Source organism: Symphalangus syndactylus, chromosome 15, assembly GCF_028878055.3.
Source record: "Symphalangus syndactylus isolate Jambi chromosome 15, NHGRI_mSymSyn1-v2.1_pri, whole genome shotgun sequence".
In the NCBI taxonomy this organism is placed as follows: Eukaryota; Metazoa; Chordata; class Mammalia; order Primates; family Hylobatidae; genus Symphalangus; species Symphalangus syndactylus.
This window is the reverse complement of record NC_072437.2, coordinates 45,647,840-45,665,868: the sequence shown is the minus strand read 5'-3', so window position 1 is coordinate 45,665,868 and position 18,029 is coordinate 45,647,840. Positions and strand designations below refer to the sequence as shown.

The 18,029-nt window shown below is 38.2% G+C and overlaps 1 protein-coding gene across 17 annotated transcripts in view; it reads left to right on the top strand.

Annotated features, from left to right (window-relative positions):
• The window catches only part of LMO7 (LIM domain 7), a 233,426-nt gene that overhangs the window by 157,850 nt on the left and 57,547 nt on the right, over window positions 1-18,029 (top strand). For all 17 annotated transcript variants that reach the window (XM_063618754.1, XM_063618753.1, XM_055245206.2 and 14 more), the window contains 3 exons: window positions 11,971-12,001; window positions 13,206-13,319; window positions 17,247-17,445. In XM_063618754.1, coding sequence (XP_063474824.1) covers window positions 11,971-12,001; window positions 13,206-13,319; window positions 17,247-17,445 — 344 coding nt within the window. The remainder of the gene's footprint in view (window positions 1-11,970; window positions 12,002-13,205; window positions 13,320-17,246; window positions 17,446-18,029) is intronic.

Genomic DNA, 18,029 nt, shown 5'->3' with positions numbered 1-18,029 from the left:
GGTGCGATTTCGCCTCACTGCAACCTCTGCCTCCTGGGTTCAATTGATCCTCCCACCTCAGCCTCCTGAGTAGCTAGGACTACAGGCCGCACCACTGTGCCCAGCTAATTTTTCTATTTTTAGTAGAGAAGGGGTTTCACTATGTTGGCCAGGCTGGTCCGGAACTCCTGACCTCAAGTGATTACCCCACCTCAGCCTCTCAAATTGCTAGGAATGCTGGCATGAGCCACCCTGCCAGGCCAGATACATCATTTCCTGCCACTTTGTATCTGAAAGACAAGAGAGCTTGAATGAGTTTTTTCTTCCAAGGTAGCAAGAATGTTGAGCTCTTGGCTCTACTAAATTGTAATTCTTCCAGCATTTAGTATATATGTTTACTGAGTATCTATTAATGGTTTAGGCACTGAGGTAGGTCTTGCCCTTTGGTCTGATAGTATGTTTTTCGTTAACTTCTTAGGTGTGTAGTCCTTGCTTGTCTGTTTGTTTTACTCATATATTTAATACCTTTTCTAGGTTACAGTCTTTAAATGAGCCTTTCAGCTAATTTTAGACCCCTGGGAACCTCAGGTCTGCTTTAACTGATTAGTAGAGTTAGCTAAATTCTGAGATGCTCCGAAACAGTGGTTCTCAACCATGGGAAATTTTGTACCCCTCTTCCCTCGGCCCCATGACACTTGACAATATCTGGAGACATTTCTGATTTTCATGCCTGGGGCCAGGGAGTGGCAGTGGTGTCTAGTGGGTAGAGGTCAGGCATGCTGCTTAACATCCCATAATGTATAGCGGTTTCCCCCCAAAGCAGAGAATTATGAGGTTCAAAATGTTAATATTGCCAAGGTTGAGAAACCTTGGTCTAAAATTATATTATCTTGATTAACCTTTGGCACAAATCAAATTGTGAAAAATTTAGTGTGCCATATCTTGGGATTGTGCCAGTAAACATGAGATAAAGAGGCTTTTGTGGAGCAGGTAATATTTAGGACTAGAGTGATTTATGACATAAAACTTGAGGGTTTGGAATCTCATTTGGGGAGGGTACTAATTTTCCTCATGGTTGAAAATTAAAATTTTGAAAAAAGTCTCACAGGCAGGGTAGAATAATTTATTTTTAAGTAATATGTAGACTTCTGAATGTGTTGCATGCATACATGGTTTGGCATGCATTATTTTGACCAGGGTTCATATCACACAGCACATTTAATATATTTTAAATCACAGCTAAGGAATAGGTGCAGTGGTAACTTACAAACAACAATTTACATCAGCTTATGCTTTACAGAGAACTTCCATGTACATCAGAAAGGAAACGAGTATTTATGTGCTAGGCATTTAAAATGTGTTTAATTTCCACAAAACCTAAAGATGAATATTATCTTTATTTTTTAAGATAATAAAATGTAACTTCAGGAAATTAACAGATTTTTCTGTTTAATGTTGTACATGCTTGCTTTGTAATCTTCTTTATTTTTAGTTGATAGATATTTGTTTTACAGAAATCTTACTTATAAGGACCCAGCAGTGGTAAAGAACAGGAAATGAATACTGTTGATCTCTCAGTATGAGAATTGATGGTATTTCATTTACTTTTAAGTCTTTTAAAAAGTGCTTTGGCAATATTTTATCTGTGAAATTCTATAGGGTGTTGTATATACAGGATAGTGGAAAATATCTAAATTTTGTCAGAAAAAATGGCAACTGGGAACTTCTACCATTGTCTTTGGGTGACAGATTTAGGAAATAAATTATTGGCAACAGGGTTTGAATCAATACTTTGAGAAAGAAATGAGTTAGTTCAGGATGTTATAAAGATAACTTTTTGGGATTAAGAAAGAAGTAATTTATTTTAAAAATATAGTAATGTAGAAAATGTTTGTGATTACCCTCATACTATTAATAAAACAGGGTCTTGGGAAAGTCTATGAATCACATCAAACCTTAATAGTTTTGTAACCTTGGCAAAGTTTCTTAAGCTTTTGGAGTTGCAGTTTCCTAATGTCAAAATCATTGCATTGTTGTGTGGATTAAAGGAGATAATGTAGAATACTCAACATAATGATTGCTATAAAGTGATTAATAAAGGCAATTATTACAATTATTATATTACATAATTAAGTATAAAGTGGGACTTAAGCAGATCACAACTAGAAAACACTTCATTAATACTAGTGTCCTTAAGATTTTTAAACTGTTCTGCCAAAAAAATAAATTTTTCAAAGTGTAAGTAAAATAGGTCTTTGTTATAGGACTTCTCATAATTTTAATTTGCTAGTATGTGTATTCAAGAGGACAGCATAGAATTAGTACTTTTAAAAATGTTTTGATCTTCAGACCTATTAAAATGTTGCCAGTTTCTCCTGTTTCATGGTACAGTTTGAGAAACACTTGAATGAAAACATATAATCAGGCAACTTTATTTTTCTTCCAATATCATGTTCCTAAAGACTAAAAGATTTATATTATCAAATTTTATATTGGTTTTGAGCATGGGATCAAGTCTGGAAGGACACCTGCAATGTCTAGTTTAGTATTCTTTTAAGTTGTATCTTCAGGAATATCAGTGGTTTGGAGAAGATTTTTGTTGATGTTAATACTCATCTCTACTCTTTGTCCTCCTTTGAAGAGAAGTCACTAGTAATTTAGTAATTGTGTGTGTGGGGTGAATGTGTGTGAGATGTCAAGATGAGTAAGAAGATGACCCACTAGTTCATCCTCACCCCTCATCTGCTCCACCTCTCAATAGCACTGTTGGCTCTGCCTAATCTTGACATCATTACATTGTTGTGTGGGTTAAAGGACATAATGTAGAATAGCCCACATAATGACTGATATAAAGTGTCTGTGTCTTGCTTGCCTGCACTGCGGTGGCCACTCCTGCCACCCTGGGTGTCCCTTCTGTTGGTCTTGCTGGTTTCTCCTCTACTTCTTAACCCTTAAATGTTGGGTTTGTGAGGGTTCAATCCCTGGACCGCTTCTCTCTCTCTACTTATTTTCTTTTCTTTTTTTTTTTGAGATGGAGTCTGGCTCTGTTGCCCAGGCTGGAGTGCAGTGGCGCAATCGCATGCCATTCTCCTGCCTCAGCCTCCAGAGTAGCTGGGACTACAGGCACCATCCTCCATGCCTGGCTAATTTTTTTTTTTTTTTTTGTATTTTTAGTAGAGATGGGGTTTCACCATGTTAGCCAGGATGGTCTCGATCTCCTGACCTCATGATCTGCCTGCCTTGGCCTCCCAAAGTGCTGGGATTACAGGCGTGAGCCACCACACCCGGACTCTGTATACCTATTTTCTAGGTGATTCCATTCAGTCTTATGAGGTTATATTTTATCTCTATGCTGACAACTCCATTAATTACATCTCTAGTCTAAATTTCTACCTTGGGCATCTTATTTGAATGTCTAATTACCAATTTACCTACTCAACATTTTTACGTTAAGTGTTTGACACTTAACATGTCTAAAACCAAAGCCTACTATTTTCGTTGCTGCAGTTACCTAGCATTGTCACCTTTTAAACTGTTTGGAAGATCAGTTTAAAAATCTTAAGGACATAGTATCAATGAAGTGTTTTCTGGTTGGGATCAGTTTTAGTCCTGCTTTATACTTAATTATGTAATATAATAATTGCCTTTATTAATCACAGGAGAAAAATCATGTGTGAGTTTATTTGGTTGACATCTACTCTCTCCCTCAACACATTTTATATAACCAAATGTCATAACTCCGTTTAATAAACAGATCATACATAGTATGATACTAAATTCTGTATTCAGTAGTCATCTTAATATGCACTCTGTTTCTGGTTTACCGTATAACGAGGAGATACATGTGAGTCTCAGTTGTGAAGTCAGCTTTATGTAATAACAAGCATTTTACAAAAAGTAGAAAAGAAGCATTATAAGTCTCTGGTTGCGAGGGTTAGGGATTAAACCCACTTTTCGGCTCCTGCAGCAGCACTCCTTTGCTGTGTTACTTAAGTGGGACTGTGTGCCGGTGTCTTTGAATGCATGTGTGTGTGGTTTGTTTCTCTTTAAGTGAAACTGTGCTATTCTTAGTAGTGTGTGGGAGAGCTGTGAAATTTAATAACAAATTATTTTTAACAAGAGGGTACTTATTCACTTGTCAAGATTGGAATAAGCAATATGTTGCTAGGGCAAAGTGTTGAATTTCTAAGTTTTTTTTTCTCAAATAAGGAAGTACAGAAATCGTCAGGTTCATGTATTTGGGCTCACTAATTGTCTCCGGGGATGATGTTATTTTCTCAAGTGTCACTTTAAGAGTTTCCACAATGATTATAGCGTGTTTGTAGCAATGGCAGATTAAAACCAGAGTCACACGCCTCTAACGTCACTGGGAGGTTGTCAAATGGAATGCAGCTTCATTTTTAGGAATGAAGGTGGGAGGGAAGGAGGAAGATTCTGTTTCTTACTTTTCTTTTTAATGCAGCTTGCTTTTTTTTGAGGGAAGGAAAGAAGTGAAGTATTCTAAGAATTCATTTTCAACTTGTTTTATTCACATATCTCTTTTGTTTGACACAGTGATGAGAGAATGGTGATTGCACTTTTCTCTATTTTAAATAGTGCGATGGATGAGCTACCATTCGTAGAATGATAGAACTTTATTTAGTGGAACAAGAAGCCAGTACCTGATATATTCCTAAATTCCTATTTTGATTCCTAGGTTTTGAAGAGCAATGGCCCCTTCCCTTAGAGACAGTGGTATTAGAAATTATTTTCTCATTATGTCTCTTAAAATTTCACTTAGTACATTTAGGGCTTCTTATGATGCCTACACTTTTCTCCTATTTGCAGATAGACTGGCTTGTTGCATATATAAAAATGAGGTCAGGAGTTTGAGACAAGCCTGGCCAACATGGTGAAACCCAATCTCTACTAAAAATACAAAAAATTAGCCGAGCATGGTGGCGGGCTAATCCCAGCTACTTGGGAGGCTGAGGCAGGAGAATCATTTGAACCTGGGAGGTGGAGGTTGCAGTGAGCCGAGATCACGCCATTGTACCAGCCTGGGCAAAAAGAGCAAAACTCTGCCTCAAAAAAAAAAAAAAAAAAAAAGCCACTGCTCTGTCCTCAAAAGAACTTCTGCTTTGAATTTTCCCTACTGTCTCCCACTGCCACACATGCCCCCGCTCTTGCCCCAGACATATCTTACATATTTAAACCACATGCAGTCCATATACTTTTTCTTCCTGTGACTGCTGATGAAATCATGATTCAGGGTCTCATTTCTTGATTTTTTTTAAAAGTTGTGAACAGGTGGCCAAACTGCATAAGCAACAACTGGAGAGCAGAGATTACTTAGTGGCTTGGAGAGGGACCAAGTATCTTGTGAGCCCAGCTCTTCTAATATCAGTCCAGTTTCCCAAGAGGCAACTCCCAGGTCAGCTGGTGCCACCCAGGGCAGGGCAGGGCTGGAACTGGCTTTTGAAGGGTTGGGTCCGTAGGAAGAATCCACGCCTTGCTCTGGGAAGTGGCCTCAGGAAGTAGAGGCCTGGGGACAGAATCACTCATGAGTTGCAGTTGTTCTGGGCAACAAAGCAAGGCGGATACTTATTCTGGTAGCAGGGTGGAGTTTGAACTGGGCAATTACCTCTGCTAGAGCCCCTTGAAGAATTTCAGATTCTCTGTTAACCATGGAGGCATGGGCTGGAAGCTGGGTATGGGGGCAGGTGAGTTCAAACTTCTTACCTTTTCTATTAGGATGTGGATAAATCTTCCCCCGGGGATTCTTTGGACAAAAGCATTCCCACTCTGTCAAAAATTCCAGCGTGAGGTTTTAATCATACATGTTTCCCTGTATAATGATTCAGTCAGAAAACTGTATTTGATCTTAAACAAGGTTGGCTTGGACAGGATAGGGGCTGGGATTTGGGGATAAGAGATGATTTTGGAGCATAAAGAATTCAACTCCTAGGAGGTTATGTTATTTAGGCAGAGCACGGGAAGATCAGGCCTTCCAACGCTGCAAATGAGAATGCTGGTACCTTGAGAAAGAGGGGTAATAAGACATGCGAGAGGAACACAGAGAAGTGGGATTCTGTGGCAAATTCTATGAAGCTTTACTCCCATGTGGGGAAAAATTTCCTCCGTCTTGGCCCCGATCTGCTGAGCTGCTTCTGTGAGTGGCTTTGGTAGCTCATATATGAACGTTTAAATGCTTGGCTATTCTTAGCTGGGCCTTTGATGGACTCTGGCATACAACCATGTGGCCACTGTGGCTCCAGCTCCCTGCTGTCTGGGCCCACACGCAGACTCCTTAGAGCATAGTATGCTCTAAACATACCCTGGGGAAGGCGATGCTGGGTACGTGTGCATGGGCCCAGAGTTAGCTCCTTGGATAAACAGAAGGTATTTGGAAATATTTTTGATGCAGCCCTAGCCCTAGAACATAACTGGCTGGTGCACTCTGGTAAAACTATAATCTCATCCATTAGCACCTTATTCCAAACTCGATCATAAATGAAGATAGATTTTGGCTGTGTAGGTACATTTTCCCTCAGATTTTGGAAAATTTAAGGGTATTTGGCCAAGGCAGGCCCTGGTAAACCAAGGATGTGTGGGGAGGGCTGGCTTGGGGCCAACATGGAAGTTTGGACAATGATAATAATACCATGCCGGTGTGCCTTGCCCTTGGTTTGACCTTCTAGAAATTGTTTCTTATCCTTGTTTAAAGCCTTCCATGGCAAAAGGGCAAGGAAAGTATAACATAGAAGAGTGCCTTGAATTATTCTTCACAGAAATGTCTCTTCTGAGGAGGAAAACTTTGTGTGGGGGGCGGAGGGGGCGGAGTTGACTGTCCTCCAGCCACTGCCCTGTCCCCTAGTGGTTTGGTTGAGATGGATAATTAAGGAATAGCCTTGAATTGTCTCACTTACTTGTTCTGCTTTGATTAAGCATTCTTTAAATCTCTCACTAAAGCCCAGTGAGGCTGGTACTGTTGTTCCAATTTTACAGGTGAGGCTTTGGAGACAGTGAAGTGATGCAATGAAATTCTCACAGCTAGTGAAAGTGGAGCCAGAATTTATGCACTAGAGGTCTGAACCCCAAAGTCCTGCACTCAACCAAGCTTCCTCCTCAGGGAACGACCCGGTCTGGGATCCCTGAAGATCCACAGCATCTATGTGGACTTTTTTTACCCCGTGGTCCTTTGGTTAGAAATGATATTTCTTGATTGACTTGGTACTAGTATTTTAAAACCTTTGAATAAAGAAAAGAGAATCAGACCTAGAGCTTCCTGGTTCTAAGTTAACATAGTAGCAGTTAGGATAAGATGACTACAGCTGGATGAGTTCACTTGAGAGCTTGGGGCTCCCTTATTCTTACTCTCTGGCAGAAAGCTCAGATGTCCTTGATGGGCATATAGTTTCTGGCCCTTTGCCAGAAAGCAAAGGAATTATCAGAGCTATTCCATTAATAGAGTGGAAGATTATATCTATGCTATATTTGCTATTTCTTGAATATTAAACATGTAAAAGTTAATGTATGATCAAAGTATAGAGTAAGGGCTATCAACATACCCAAGATAGGTATTTTTTTGCAACTATTAATATTTCATATCTACCCTTTTTTTTTGAGATGGAGTCTCGCTCTGTCGCCCAGGCTGGAGTGCAGTGGCATGATCTCGGCTCACTGCAAGCTCCGCCTCCTGCATATCTACCCATTTTTAATGCAGATTTGGGTTTCAGTGCAGGTATGGATTCTTTGGGCTCTGGCTTTCAGAGCTCTGTTAGGAAGCTTTTTCATCACATAGGCCACCATGTAAGCTTTGTATTCAGTCCTTTGAAGTTTGTACAAAGCACTTTGGTCTTTGTTTCTGTATCTGTTTTTTGGAGGGATTGATTTGATTCTAAAGAGTTCTATTTTATTGCAATTTAAAGATAACAGGTTAGTAAGAAGTATAATTATGAGTATCAATACAATTTGAGTCAAAATTGGACATACTTGAAGTAGGTTAATGCAATTTAATTGTTCTCTGACATTGTGTGAGTATTGTCTCCCGAGCTTTTATCATTTCAGGCTTTTTCTTGCTAATTTACATTTCTATAGGTTAAATAAATGTATTTAACCAGAATTTGAGAGCATCTGTGTGCCATGTACTGTGCGAGGCATTTTTAATCAAATATTTTTATGTGCTTGCCAAGTGGTAGACCCTGTCTTAAGGCAGTTGGAATGTAGCAGTGAACAAAATCACAAAAGTCTTTTTGGATTCAGGTAGAGGAGAGAAAAAAATGCATATAGTAGATGGCTATAAAAAGAAAAAGCACGGATGAGAGATTGGGTGTGTCAGGTGGGCTAGTTGCAGTTCTAAATATTGGGGTCCAGTGATGGGCCTTGCCATCACATAGCTTACAGCCTTGTAATAATTCTTTGTTCGAAGAATTGTTATTCTTTGATCATAGTGTAGAGTAAGGGCTATCAACATACCCAAGATAGGTATTTTTTGAAACTATTAACATTTTATCTGTACCCATTTTTATTGCAGACTTGGGTTTCAATGCAGGTATGGGTTCTTTGTTCTCTTCTCTCTCCCCTCTCCCCTCTTCTCTTCCTTTTTTTGAGAGAGGGTCTCACTTTGTCACCCAGGCTGGAGTGCAGTGGTGTGGTCATAGGTCACTGCAGCCTTGAATTCCGGGGTTCAAGAGATCCTTCTGCCCTCAGCCTCCCAAGTAGCTGGAACTATAGGCATGTGCTACTGTGCCTAGCTGATTTTTACATTGTTTAAGAGGCAGGGTCTTGCTATGTTTTCCAGGCTGATTTTAAGCTCCTGGACTGAAGCGATCCTCCCATCTTGGTGTTTCAAAGTGTTGGGATTACAGGAATGAGCCACTGTGCCTGGCCTGTTTCTTGATGAACCCTTCACCATTAGAAGGAAATTTCTTTCCAGTCTACTGAAACAGAGGGCATTATCCCTACTTTGTCCAGAAGGAAACCAAAGCGTTGAGAGTCAAGTAAATTGCCAGATGAACACATTGAGACCCAGATCTGACTCCAAAGCCCGTGCACTTATACATGGTATCAGACCATGTCAACTTTGGACATATTTGTTGTGGAAAACTTATCCAACTTTGGAGCTAAGGCTGTCTTATATTTCATTCTGAGGTGTTGTGCAGTAAGTTGGCTGGTTCATGGAGTGTGTGTGTGTTACCCGTGTTACCGTGAGCTTCCCCTTCACCGTTGCAGTAGTTCTATTATAAAGGACTTTGGGTTATGCCCTGTGGCCACATGACAGGCAAAGGAGCTGCTTGGTTACCGACTTCCATGGAGTGGAATGCATTTGTATGTGAGAGAGTGAACTCTGTTTACTCCAGCAAATCATTGACTACTCGAATTCCTGGCATTGCATTTCAGAGATAGGACACTAATTTGGCTGGCCTATGTGTCATGTCCAAGAGCGTGTTATAAATGCTCATATTTAGAAGGGAATGTAAAGTGAGTAAAAGGTAATAATGTGAAGGTCACTGCTTATTGTGTTTATCACAGAATAGGACATCCCTTGTATTTCCAATGATGTTTTATCATGATAAAAGGTGGAAAGCAAATGAGTGCGTTGGATTAGAAACCTTTTTGAGGACTGTGGAAATGAGGTCAGGGGTTCAAGAGTGCTCTGTTTTTCCTTCTGCCTTGAGTGTGCTTATAATCAAAGTGGGAGGAAGTTCAGCCCAGTGCATTCTTTGTCTTGCGCATTGATGGTTCTTTTGTGCTTTGGCTAATTTAATGTTTGACATGTGTATGTTGCTTATTAGTCTAAAAAAGGGGCTATATATTTGCAACTCTGCTATTTTTTGTTGTCAGTTTCTAGTGACTTTCCCCACTTACTACTTCTAAGTTAAAGTGCTGGGTTTTTGTTTGTTTGTTTGTTTGTTTGATTTTTGAGACGGAGTCTTGCTCTTGTTACCCAGGCTGGAATGCAGTGGTGCAATCTCAGCTCACTGCAACCTCCGCCTCCCGGGTTCAAGCTGTTCTCCTGCCTCAGCCTCCTGAGTAGCTGGGATTACAGGCGCCCACCACCATGCCCAGCTAATTTTTGTCCTTTTAGTAGAGACGGGGTTTCCGCATGTTGGCCAGGCTGGTCTCGAACTCCTGACCTCAGGGGATGCGCCCGCCTCGGCCTCCCAAAGTGCTGGGATTACAGGCGTGAGCCACTGCACCCGGCCATTGCTGTGGATTTTTATAAGATAATTTTCTTTTTACTCAACAGATAAGCTATGGCTTGAGCACATGGGCTGTGAAATTTATTCTACTCGTTTACTTTTTTGAAGGATAATATACAGAAAAGTATACATATTATAAATGTACAACTTAAATACTTTTTGGAAACTGAGCACACCTAAGTAGCCAGCTTCCAGATCGAAGCACAAACAATTGTCATCCTAGCACCCCATCCTCTTCTAATCTCTTCTGTCATTCTCTTCCCACAAGGGTAACCACTACCCTGACTTCTAACAGCATTTTTTTATTCAGCCTGTCTTTGTACTTTATATGAATGGAATAATACAACCTGTACTCTTTTGCATTTGGCTTCTTTTTCTTTCTGTTATCTGAGAGGTTGAACTTGTGGTTGAATGTAGTTGAAGGTTATTTTCATTGCCATATGATGTTTCATTATGTGGATTTATCTATTATAATGTTAAGGACATCTATGCTGCTTCTGGTTTTTGTTGCGATGAATAGTGCTGTGATAAACATTCTTGTATATAACTTTTTGTTAACATATATAAGCGTTTATGTTGGATGTATACCTAGGAATGGAATTATTAGGTCATAGAATATCAATGTATTTAGCTTGAATAGATATTACCAAGTGACTTAAGAGTTTAAGTAGTTGTACCAATTTACATTTCCATCAGTAGTGTGAGAGTTCATGAATTTCATTGTTGAGATGTTTTTTGGGAGGTGGGTAAGAGGTGCATGCTATTCTTAGGTTCATTTCAGTACATGTTTGTTTTCTGGAAAGGAATGGTCTCAGTTGCCTTGTTGATTCTTTGAAAGCTAAGTTAAAAATTTGTCTCTATGTACTCACATTCTCCTTTTACTTTTTCTTTGTATATATGAGTATGTATGTGTTTTATGCTGATGTCTTCTACATGCATATATAGATGTCTGTATATTTTATCTTAAAGTATGCTACTGTGCTGTTAGACTGGACAGGCCAATTAGAAGCTTTCTTAATCAGGCTTCTACAAGTCTATGAATTCACACTGATCCTGCTTAAGTATCTCTAATGAGGGGAAGTGCTTTCTTTTTAGGATGACCCATCCCTTTGTGAAGTAGCATATTGTTGCTTATTCAATACTGTGGTTCCATCTGCCTCTTTTTAACTTCTCCCATAAATATCATGCCCTTTCATATGTGAGCAAAAAATCCATGATTCTTATAATACAGTGAAGTTTCTTCAGGCAGAGGTTCATGGCTGTTTTTTAAACTGCCACTTTTCAACATTTGCAGGGTCAAAGTCTCTGAGCAGTTTGCTCTGGGGAACTTGGATGAAAAACCTTATGGACGATGAAGAAAAAAACCTCAGTGCAAAGTCGCTTTTATTTTTCTTTGTGTTTTTAAGGCTTTTTTCCCCATTTCCTAGTTTTTTTTTCATGAATACACTGATCCCCCCTCATTGGGATTAAACGTTGTTTAAGAAGGAAATACAAAAAATGCACATAATGTATTTAAAAATTGGACTAAAATGAATAAAATGAAAAAACAGCACTGCTTTTTATAGAAAACTGACAATTATATTAATGAATATCAATGAATACAGAAAATCAATGTATTATACTTTTGTCAAATCAATGAATATGGAAAAATTCTTCTGATGGAGATAATATGAGCTCTAAGAGATTTGAACTTCCATGTGATATTAATATTCATAGAACTTTAGAATAAAAATGAGGTTTTTTCTAGCTATAATTAATAATTTAAGGTTCACGGATATTACCTAATAGATATTTTCTTTCTTTACAGGCAAGAAGAGACTGATAGGAGAGTGAAAAATGTAAGATATAGTTACCTTAATGGAGCGTTATAAGTGGCTTTCACTTCCATGTTCTGTAAGAAGGCAGTGAATCTGAAAGTATACTATACATCTCTTTTCTAATTAATTTTTTGCTACAAACCAATCAGTTACAAACAGTAAATATGTTTAAATATATGCATTACAATATATGGTTAGGTTGTTCAGCTCCCACTTATAAGAGAGAATGTGTGGTATTTGGTTTTCTGTTCCTGCATTAGTTTGCTGAGGATAATGGCTTCCAGCTCTGACCATGTCCCTGCAAAGGACGTGATCTTGTTTCTTTTAATGGCTGCATAGTGTTCTAGAGCTGACCAATGAGAACGCCTGGACACAGGGAGGAGAACAACACACATTGGGGCCTATCAGGTGATGGAGGGAAGGAGAGCCTCAGGATAAATAGCTAATGCATGTGGGACTTAATAGCCAGGTGATGGGTTGATAGGGCAGCAAACCACAATGGCACACGTTTACCTGCGGAACAAACCTGCACATCCTGCACATGTATCCCAGAACTTAAAATAAAATTAAATTTAAAAACTTATTGTTAGAGTGTTATAAGAGGATAGGTTAGATTTAGGAAGCTGTTTGTTATGTGTTAGTAACATGCTAAAGGCAAGTAAACACATTTTAAGATTTTTATGGGAGTAAATAGGAAGCTACCAATTTAGACTTCAAGGAAAAGCACTGACTGTTTAAGGACTCTGGGTAATTCATCAATGTAGACTCATATGTCTTACAATATTTTATGGAAATTGCAGGAATATCTAAAAATGTTGCAGCTTCATTAAAAACTTTAACATCCTTATTAAGGAAGCTCAGAATTATTGATGTTTAGGTGACGGTTCTGTAAGTTCGATGAAAAAATATTGATTGCTTTAAAAGTTTCATTTGTGTTTTCTCTTATTTTTTTCCCTCTTCATACATACTAATAGAGTATATGAATGACTACCTTTTGGAGTCTGGACTTTTGGTCTAAGAACTTGCTCAGAGACAGGAAAATTTAGCAAGAAAAATTAGGATTTTTAATGACTTTTCCCTTTCCCGTAAACTTAAAAGAAAGTCTGCTTTTCACCTACAGAGTAATATGTGCTACCATTAATCTGCAGTACTCACCTACATTTGAGCTTGCAATTGGTTGCTAATCAACTAATCTTATTGTTCATGGATTTTTTTTTTTTTTAAGGTTTTGATAACATTGTACTGGCTGGGAAGAAAAGCACAAAGCAACCCATACTATAATGGTCCCCATCTTAATTTGAAAGCTTTTGAGAATCTTTTAGGACAAGCCCTGACGAAGGTAAGTAAACTACATCTATGTGAGATTACTGCTGTAATACAGTATCACTGCTTTCTCTTCCTCCTCTCTTCTTTTTCTTCTCCTTCTCCTTTATAACAAATATGGCAACTCCGACTCTCTTTGTCTCACTCCCGATTGGACTGAGTAAAGAGGAATATTACTCACTTACTGGCTTTATGTGCCACCACCAAGGAGTGAGTTGGGTCTATTCCAGAGTAATTTCCAAGGTAGAGAGACTTGCTTACCTTTTAATTCTGCATAATTTGATGACACATGCATTGACTTCCTTCCTTACACACTTTATGTAGCTTAAGTATTGCTATACTCATTGTAAACTCAACCTGTAGTAGAGAGATGCTTCCTGGATTGTTAACACGCATGGAATTTACCCAATTTCTTTGTAGTAATGTGTTCTTGTCATAGATGATAGTCTTTAATGCCCACACTTTCATATCCCCACGATTCTACCATGCCGCCTCTGTTTCCTAAAGAGTAGGACATGGTGTTAACTGGAACTTGATGTAAGGTTTTTAATTTAGAATCTTTTGTTTTATACACATTTCTAGTCATTCATATTTTGGAATCAATGTGACAGCCTTTTGAATGCTTGAGGACCATTTGCAGACAGCCAAGTGCCAGGACTGACCATAGTTCTGCCAAATCTTCATTTATAAGATCCACATGGGAAAAACGAATTTCTCTGGGTAGGGATATTTATTCAGGGAAATTCACAGGACTCAGAAGAGCCCTTTTGTGTAGTCACAATGGTGTTTCATCATCTAATTAGTAGTCATTGTTTCATGGGTTTCTTTAATGGTTAAATGATACCACACCAGTAAGGCATTTAGCATTAGCCTCTAGCACATTATAAGGGTGCAATAAATATTAGTTGCTGTGATTGGAAGAAATTTTAGGCCGGGATGAACGTGATAACCTTGGCTTGCACCTACCTTGATCTTTAAATAATTTTGCCTGAGCCCAGACACGTGTTATAGCAAGAGGTAGGATTATAGAGCCTAGAAGATACAGGTATTCCTGTTCACCCCCAAAATGTAAGGGGTCAATAACGCTCTATTCAAATTCCTTGAATAAGTTAATTCAGGAAATAGCTGAGATATTAACATGCATACACATAGTACTAAGTGTTAGGAAAACACTCATGAGAAGTCTCTACATAACCTCATAAAGCACAATTGTCTAAGATAGGTGAGCATATTGGTCACTGCAATGAAGAATGGTGAGGCTCTAATGGAGGAATTTCAGGGGGCTTTGAGCACAGGCAGAGCCTTGACTTACAGTTATTTCAGCTAATAAAACTTTTGGTTAAAACCTATGTAGGAGGCTGGGCACAGTGGCTCACGCCTGTAATCCCAGCACTTTGGGAGGCTGAGGCGGGCAGATCACCTGAAGTCGGGAGTTCAAGACCAGCCTGACCAACATGGAGAAACCCCATCTCTACTAAAAATACAAAATTAGCTGGGTGTGGTGATACATGCCTGTAATCCCAGCTACTCGGGAGGCTGAGGCGGGAGAATCACTTGAACCTGGGAGGCAGAGGTTGTGGTGAGCCAAGCCTGAGCAACAAGAGCAAAACTCCGTCTCAAAAAAAAAAAAAACCATGTAGGACTTTGGCTTATGTACTAGGGCCCTCTTTATAGCCTTTGGTCCTTTTAATGACAGTCTGACTCAGGTTGAATAATCCTGGTACAGTGTCTATGCCAGGAATGCTTTATCAAAGGCTGTTTCCTGTTACCAGTTTCAAAACCAGAGGATGTAGATGAAGACCTTATGGTGTATAAAACTAAGGTTGTGGTTCCATTCCATTATAATAAAGTGGGGGTAGCTGTTAGAGGCATGTGACTATATCATATGTTTTGTATCAGTTCTATTAAAATCAAAACCAATGTGTTCATCAGGCATTTCCCATTTAACCAGATAATGCTTAAAAGCTAATATAAAATACCAATTAAAAAATCATTGGTGGAAGTTGTAGCACCTCAGTCAGTCATCTTGGAAGTTGGAGGTGACTCATTTTAATTGACTTGTCAGGGTGCCTCCTTAAAAGCCAGGCACCAGGGCCAAAGGTTATTTTATAACTGAAGTGGCTGTCATCAATAACTTTAACATTTATGAGGTCAAATATCCATCTTGAGTGTTGAACTCTAAGGCCTTAACAAATACGTGTCTAAGAAACCTGATAGATCTAAACACTTAAATTTAAAAAAATCTTTCTGTATTTTGAGAAGCATTTTGGCAGCACCAGCATTAGGCCTGGCTTCCCCATCTGCTTGGAAGTAGCGGGATGTAAGGTAGGCACTTGCATTTTCATGACAGGATGTCAACTCTAATGCCAGGGTGTCGGCATCTAAAGCACATGAAATCTCCCTGAAATCTACTAGACCTTATTGGTGCTCCAGACACTTGTCAAATAATTGAATCATGAATTGACGGTATTAGATCAAAAGTATGCCTGAGACAGCTGCTAATTATTCACTGCAAACTCTTCAGCTTTTTCATATGTTGAAAATATTTATAATTAAAAGTTGAAAGAAGAGTACAACAAATACCCAGATATGTACCATCTGGTTCAATTATTACAATTTTCCATACTGGCTTTATCTACATATGTGTTTATCCATCCATCTATGTTTTTACTTAACCATTTTAATATAAACTGCAGATATATTTCTCCCCCAAATACTCAGTATGCATCTCCTAAGAATATCAATATTCTTCTATGTAGCTACAATGTTTACTATACTTAAGAAAACTCAGATATTCCCCATTATCTAATATTGAGTTGACATTAAAACTTTCATACTTGTCTCCAGCTACTTTTCATAGCACTTTTTATTTTGAATCATGACTTAATCAAGGTTCACATAATATGTTTGATTGTTAGTAATTACTAGGTTCTTTAAATTGTCTCTGTATTAGTAAGCTCATCTGAAAATAACATTTCTGGTTTTTCTATGACAAAATTATCTTTGCCATATTAAAAAATTGTAGTTACTAGATATTCATGATTACTATAAGTCAGGACTACACCATGGGCTTTGTAAATTTTACTCACATCCTAATGTTTAAAAAGCCAGGTTGTATTTTGTCACTAACATTCACAGAAGAATGTTAGTTAAAAGTGCTTATCTTGAGTAAGTGCTATATAATTCACAAACCTACAGTTAACATCATTTGTGATGTTTCTGTGTGTCCTTTATATGAGTCAAACAAATATTTTATTTAGGTCCATAGAGAAGAAGTTATCTATGTCAGCAAACAAGTATGCTTCCCTTGATTGAACAAGAAGGATAAGCCAGCTGCCAGGACCTTAGAACTAGGTTGTGTAATTAGTGAAAGTAAATGAATTCTGTGAAATTTATGCCCACTTGCTCCTTTTTATTTTTCTGGGAGGAGAGTTAAATAACTTCAGTTGTTAAAGTTTTATGTTATATAAGCCATCACAAATATTTCCTGCAGATAGAGTGAATATAATCTTGCTGATTTATCTCCTTTTGGATGACTAAGTTAAGGTTAGTTTTTCTCTTTGACTCTTTTCACATTTATTGCTAGAGAACTGTAATAACTGAGTTTAGCATTTCAATGTTACTCTATGAACTTTCATTAAACTAGTAATTTTCCTTATTTTTAAGTAGAACATATTTACTAGTTTATTAAATAATATTGAATATCTCCTTATTATTACTTTGAATATTGAATACCTCCTTATTGTATCAGTTGTGGGGAAACAATTACAAATTTATTTTCTGTTTTTCATCAGCTTTTTTCTGTGTCCGACAGAGAAACCTCATGCCTTACATGTCAAATAAAACCCAACTTAAATTAGGCAAACAAGCAAGTAATAACTGATTGATTGTATTTTTTGGAAGTTTATATAACTTACCATTCTTTAAAAAATGTTTTCTTTAGGCACTTGAAGACTCCAGCTTCCTGAAAAGAAGTGGCAGGGACAGTGGCTACGGTGACATCTGGTGTCCTGAACGTGGAGAATTTCTTGCTCCTCCAAGGCACCATAAGAGAGAAGATTCCTTTGAAAGCGTGGACTCTTTGGGCTCGAGGTCATTGACAAGCTGCTCCTCTGATATCACGTTGAGAGGGGGGCGTGAAGGTGTGTTGTGTTTTGGCTGTCAGTTTATTTGTTTGCATATCAAGGGAGAACTGGGAACAGGAGAGAATAGAAAAATGGAGTGAAAACTAGGCAAAAATTTCACTTAGAAGTGGATTTTCATAGAGACTCAAGTATAATTGGGGGTTTTGTTATTTTTTTCTCCTTCATGGTGGCGATAGTTTCATTTTTGAAAAATTTCATTTCTGGAAAGGACTGGGAGGTGACAGTTAATTGTGGCCTGTTTTATCAGTGATAATCTATCCTGGCTCTTCTCTCTCCAGATTCAGGCTTGATTTGTGTTCAAGAGTTCTATAAAACTGATATATCTAAACATAGGAATATAAGATTCTGCAAAAAAAAAAAAAATCTCTTCTAGTTTCTGAGTAACTTTCATCCTTGGCTTTTTTCTTAAGATTAAAAAAATTCTCCTAAGCAAAAAAAGAAAAATATTTTTACAATTATTTCTATAGATGAGAAGAAATGATTGCTATCTATCATGATAGAATATTATGTTAAACTTTGTAGATTGAGTAATATACCACCACCTAACATGCTGGTAGAAATCCTCTTTTGGTCCTTTCAGG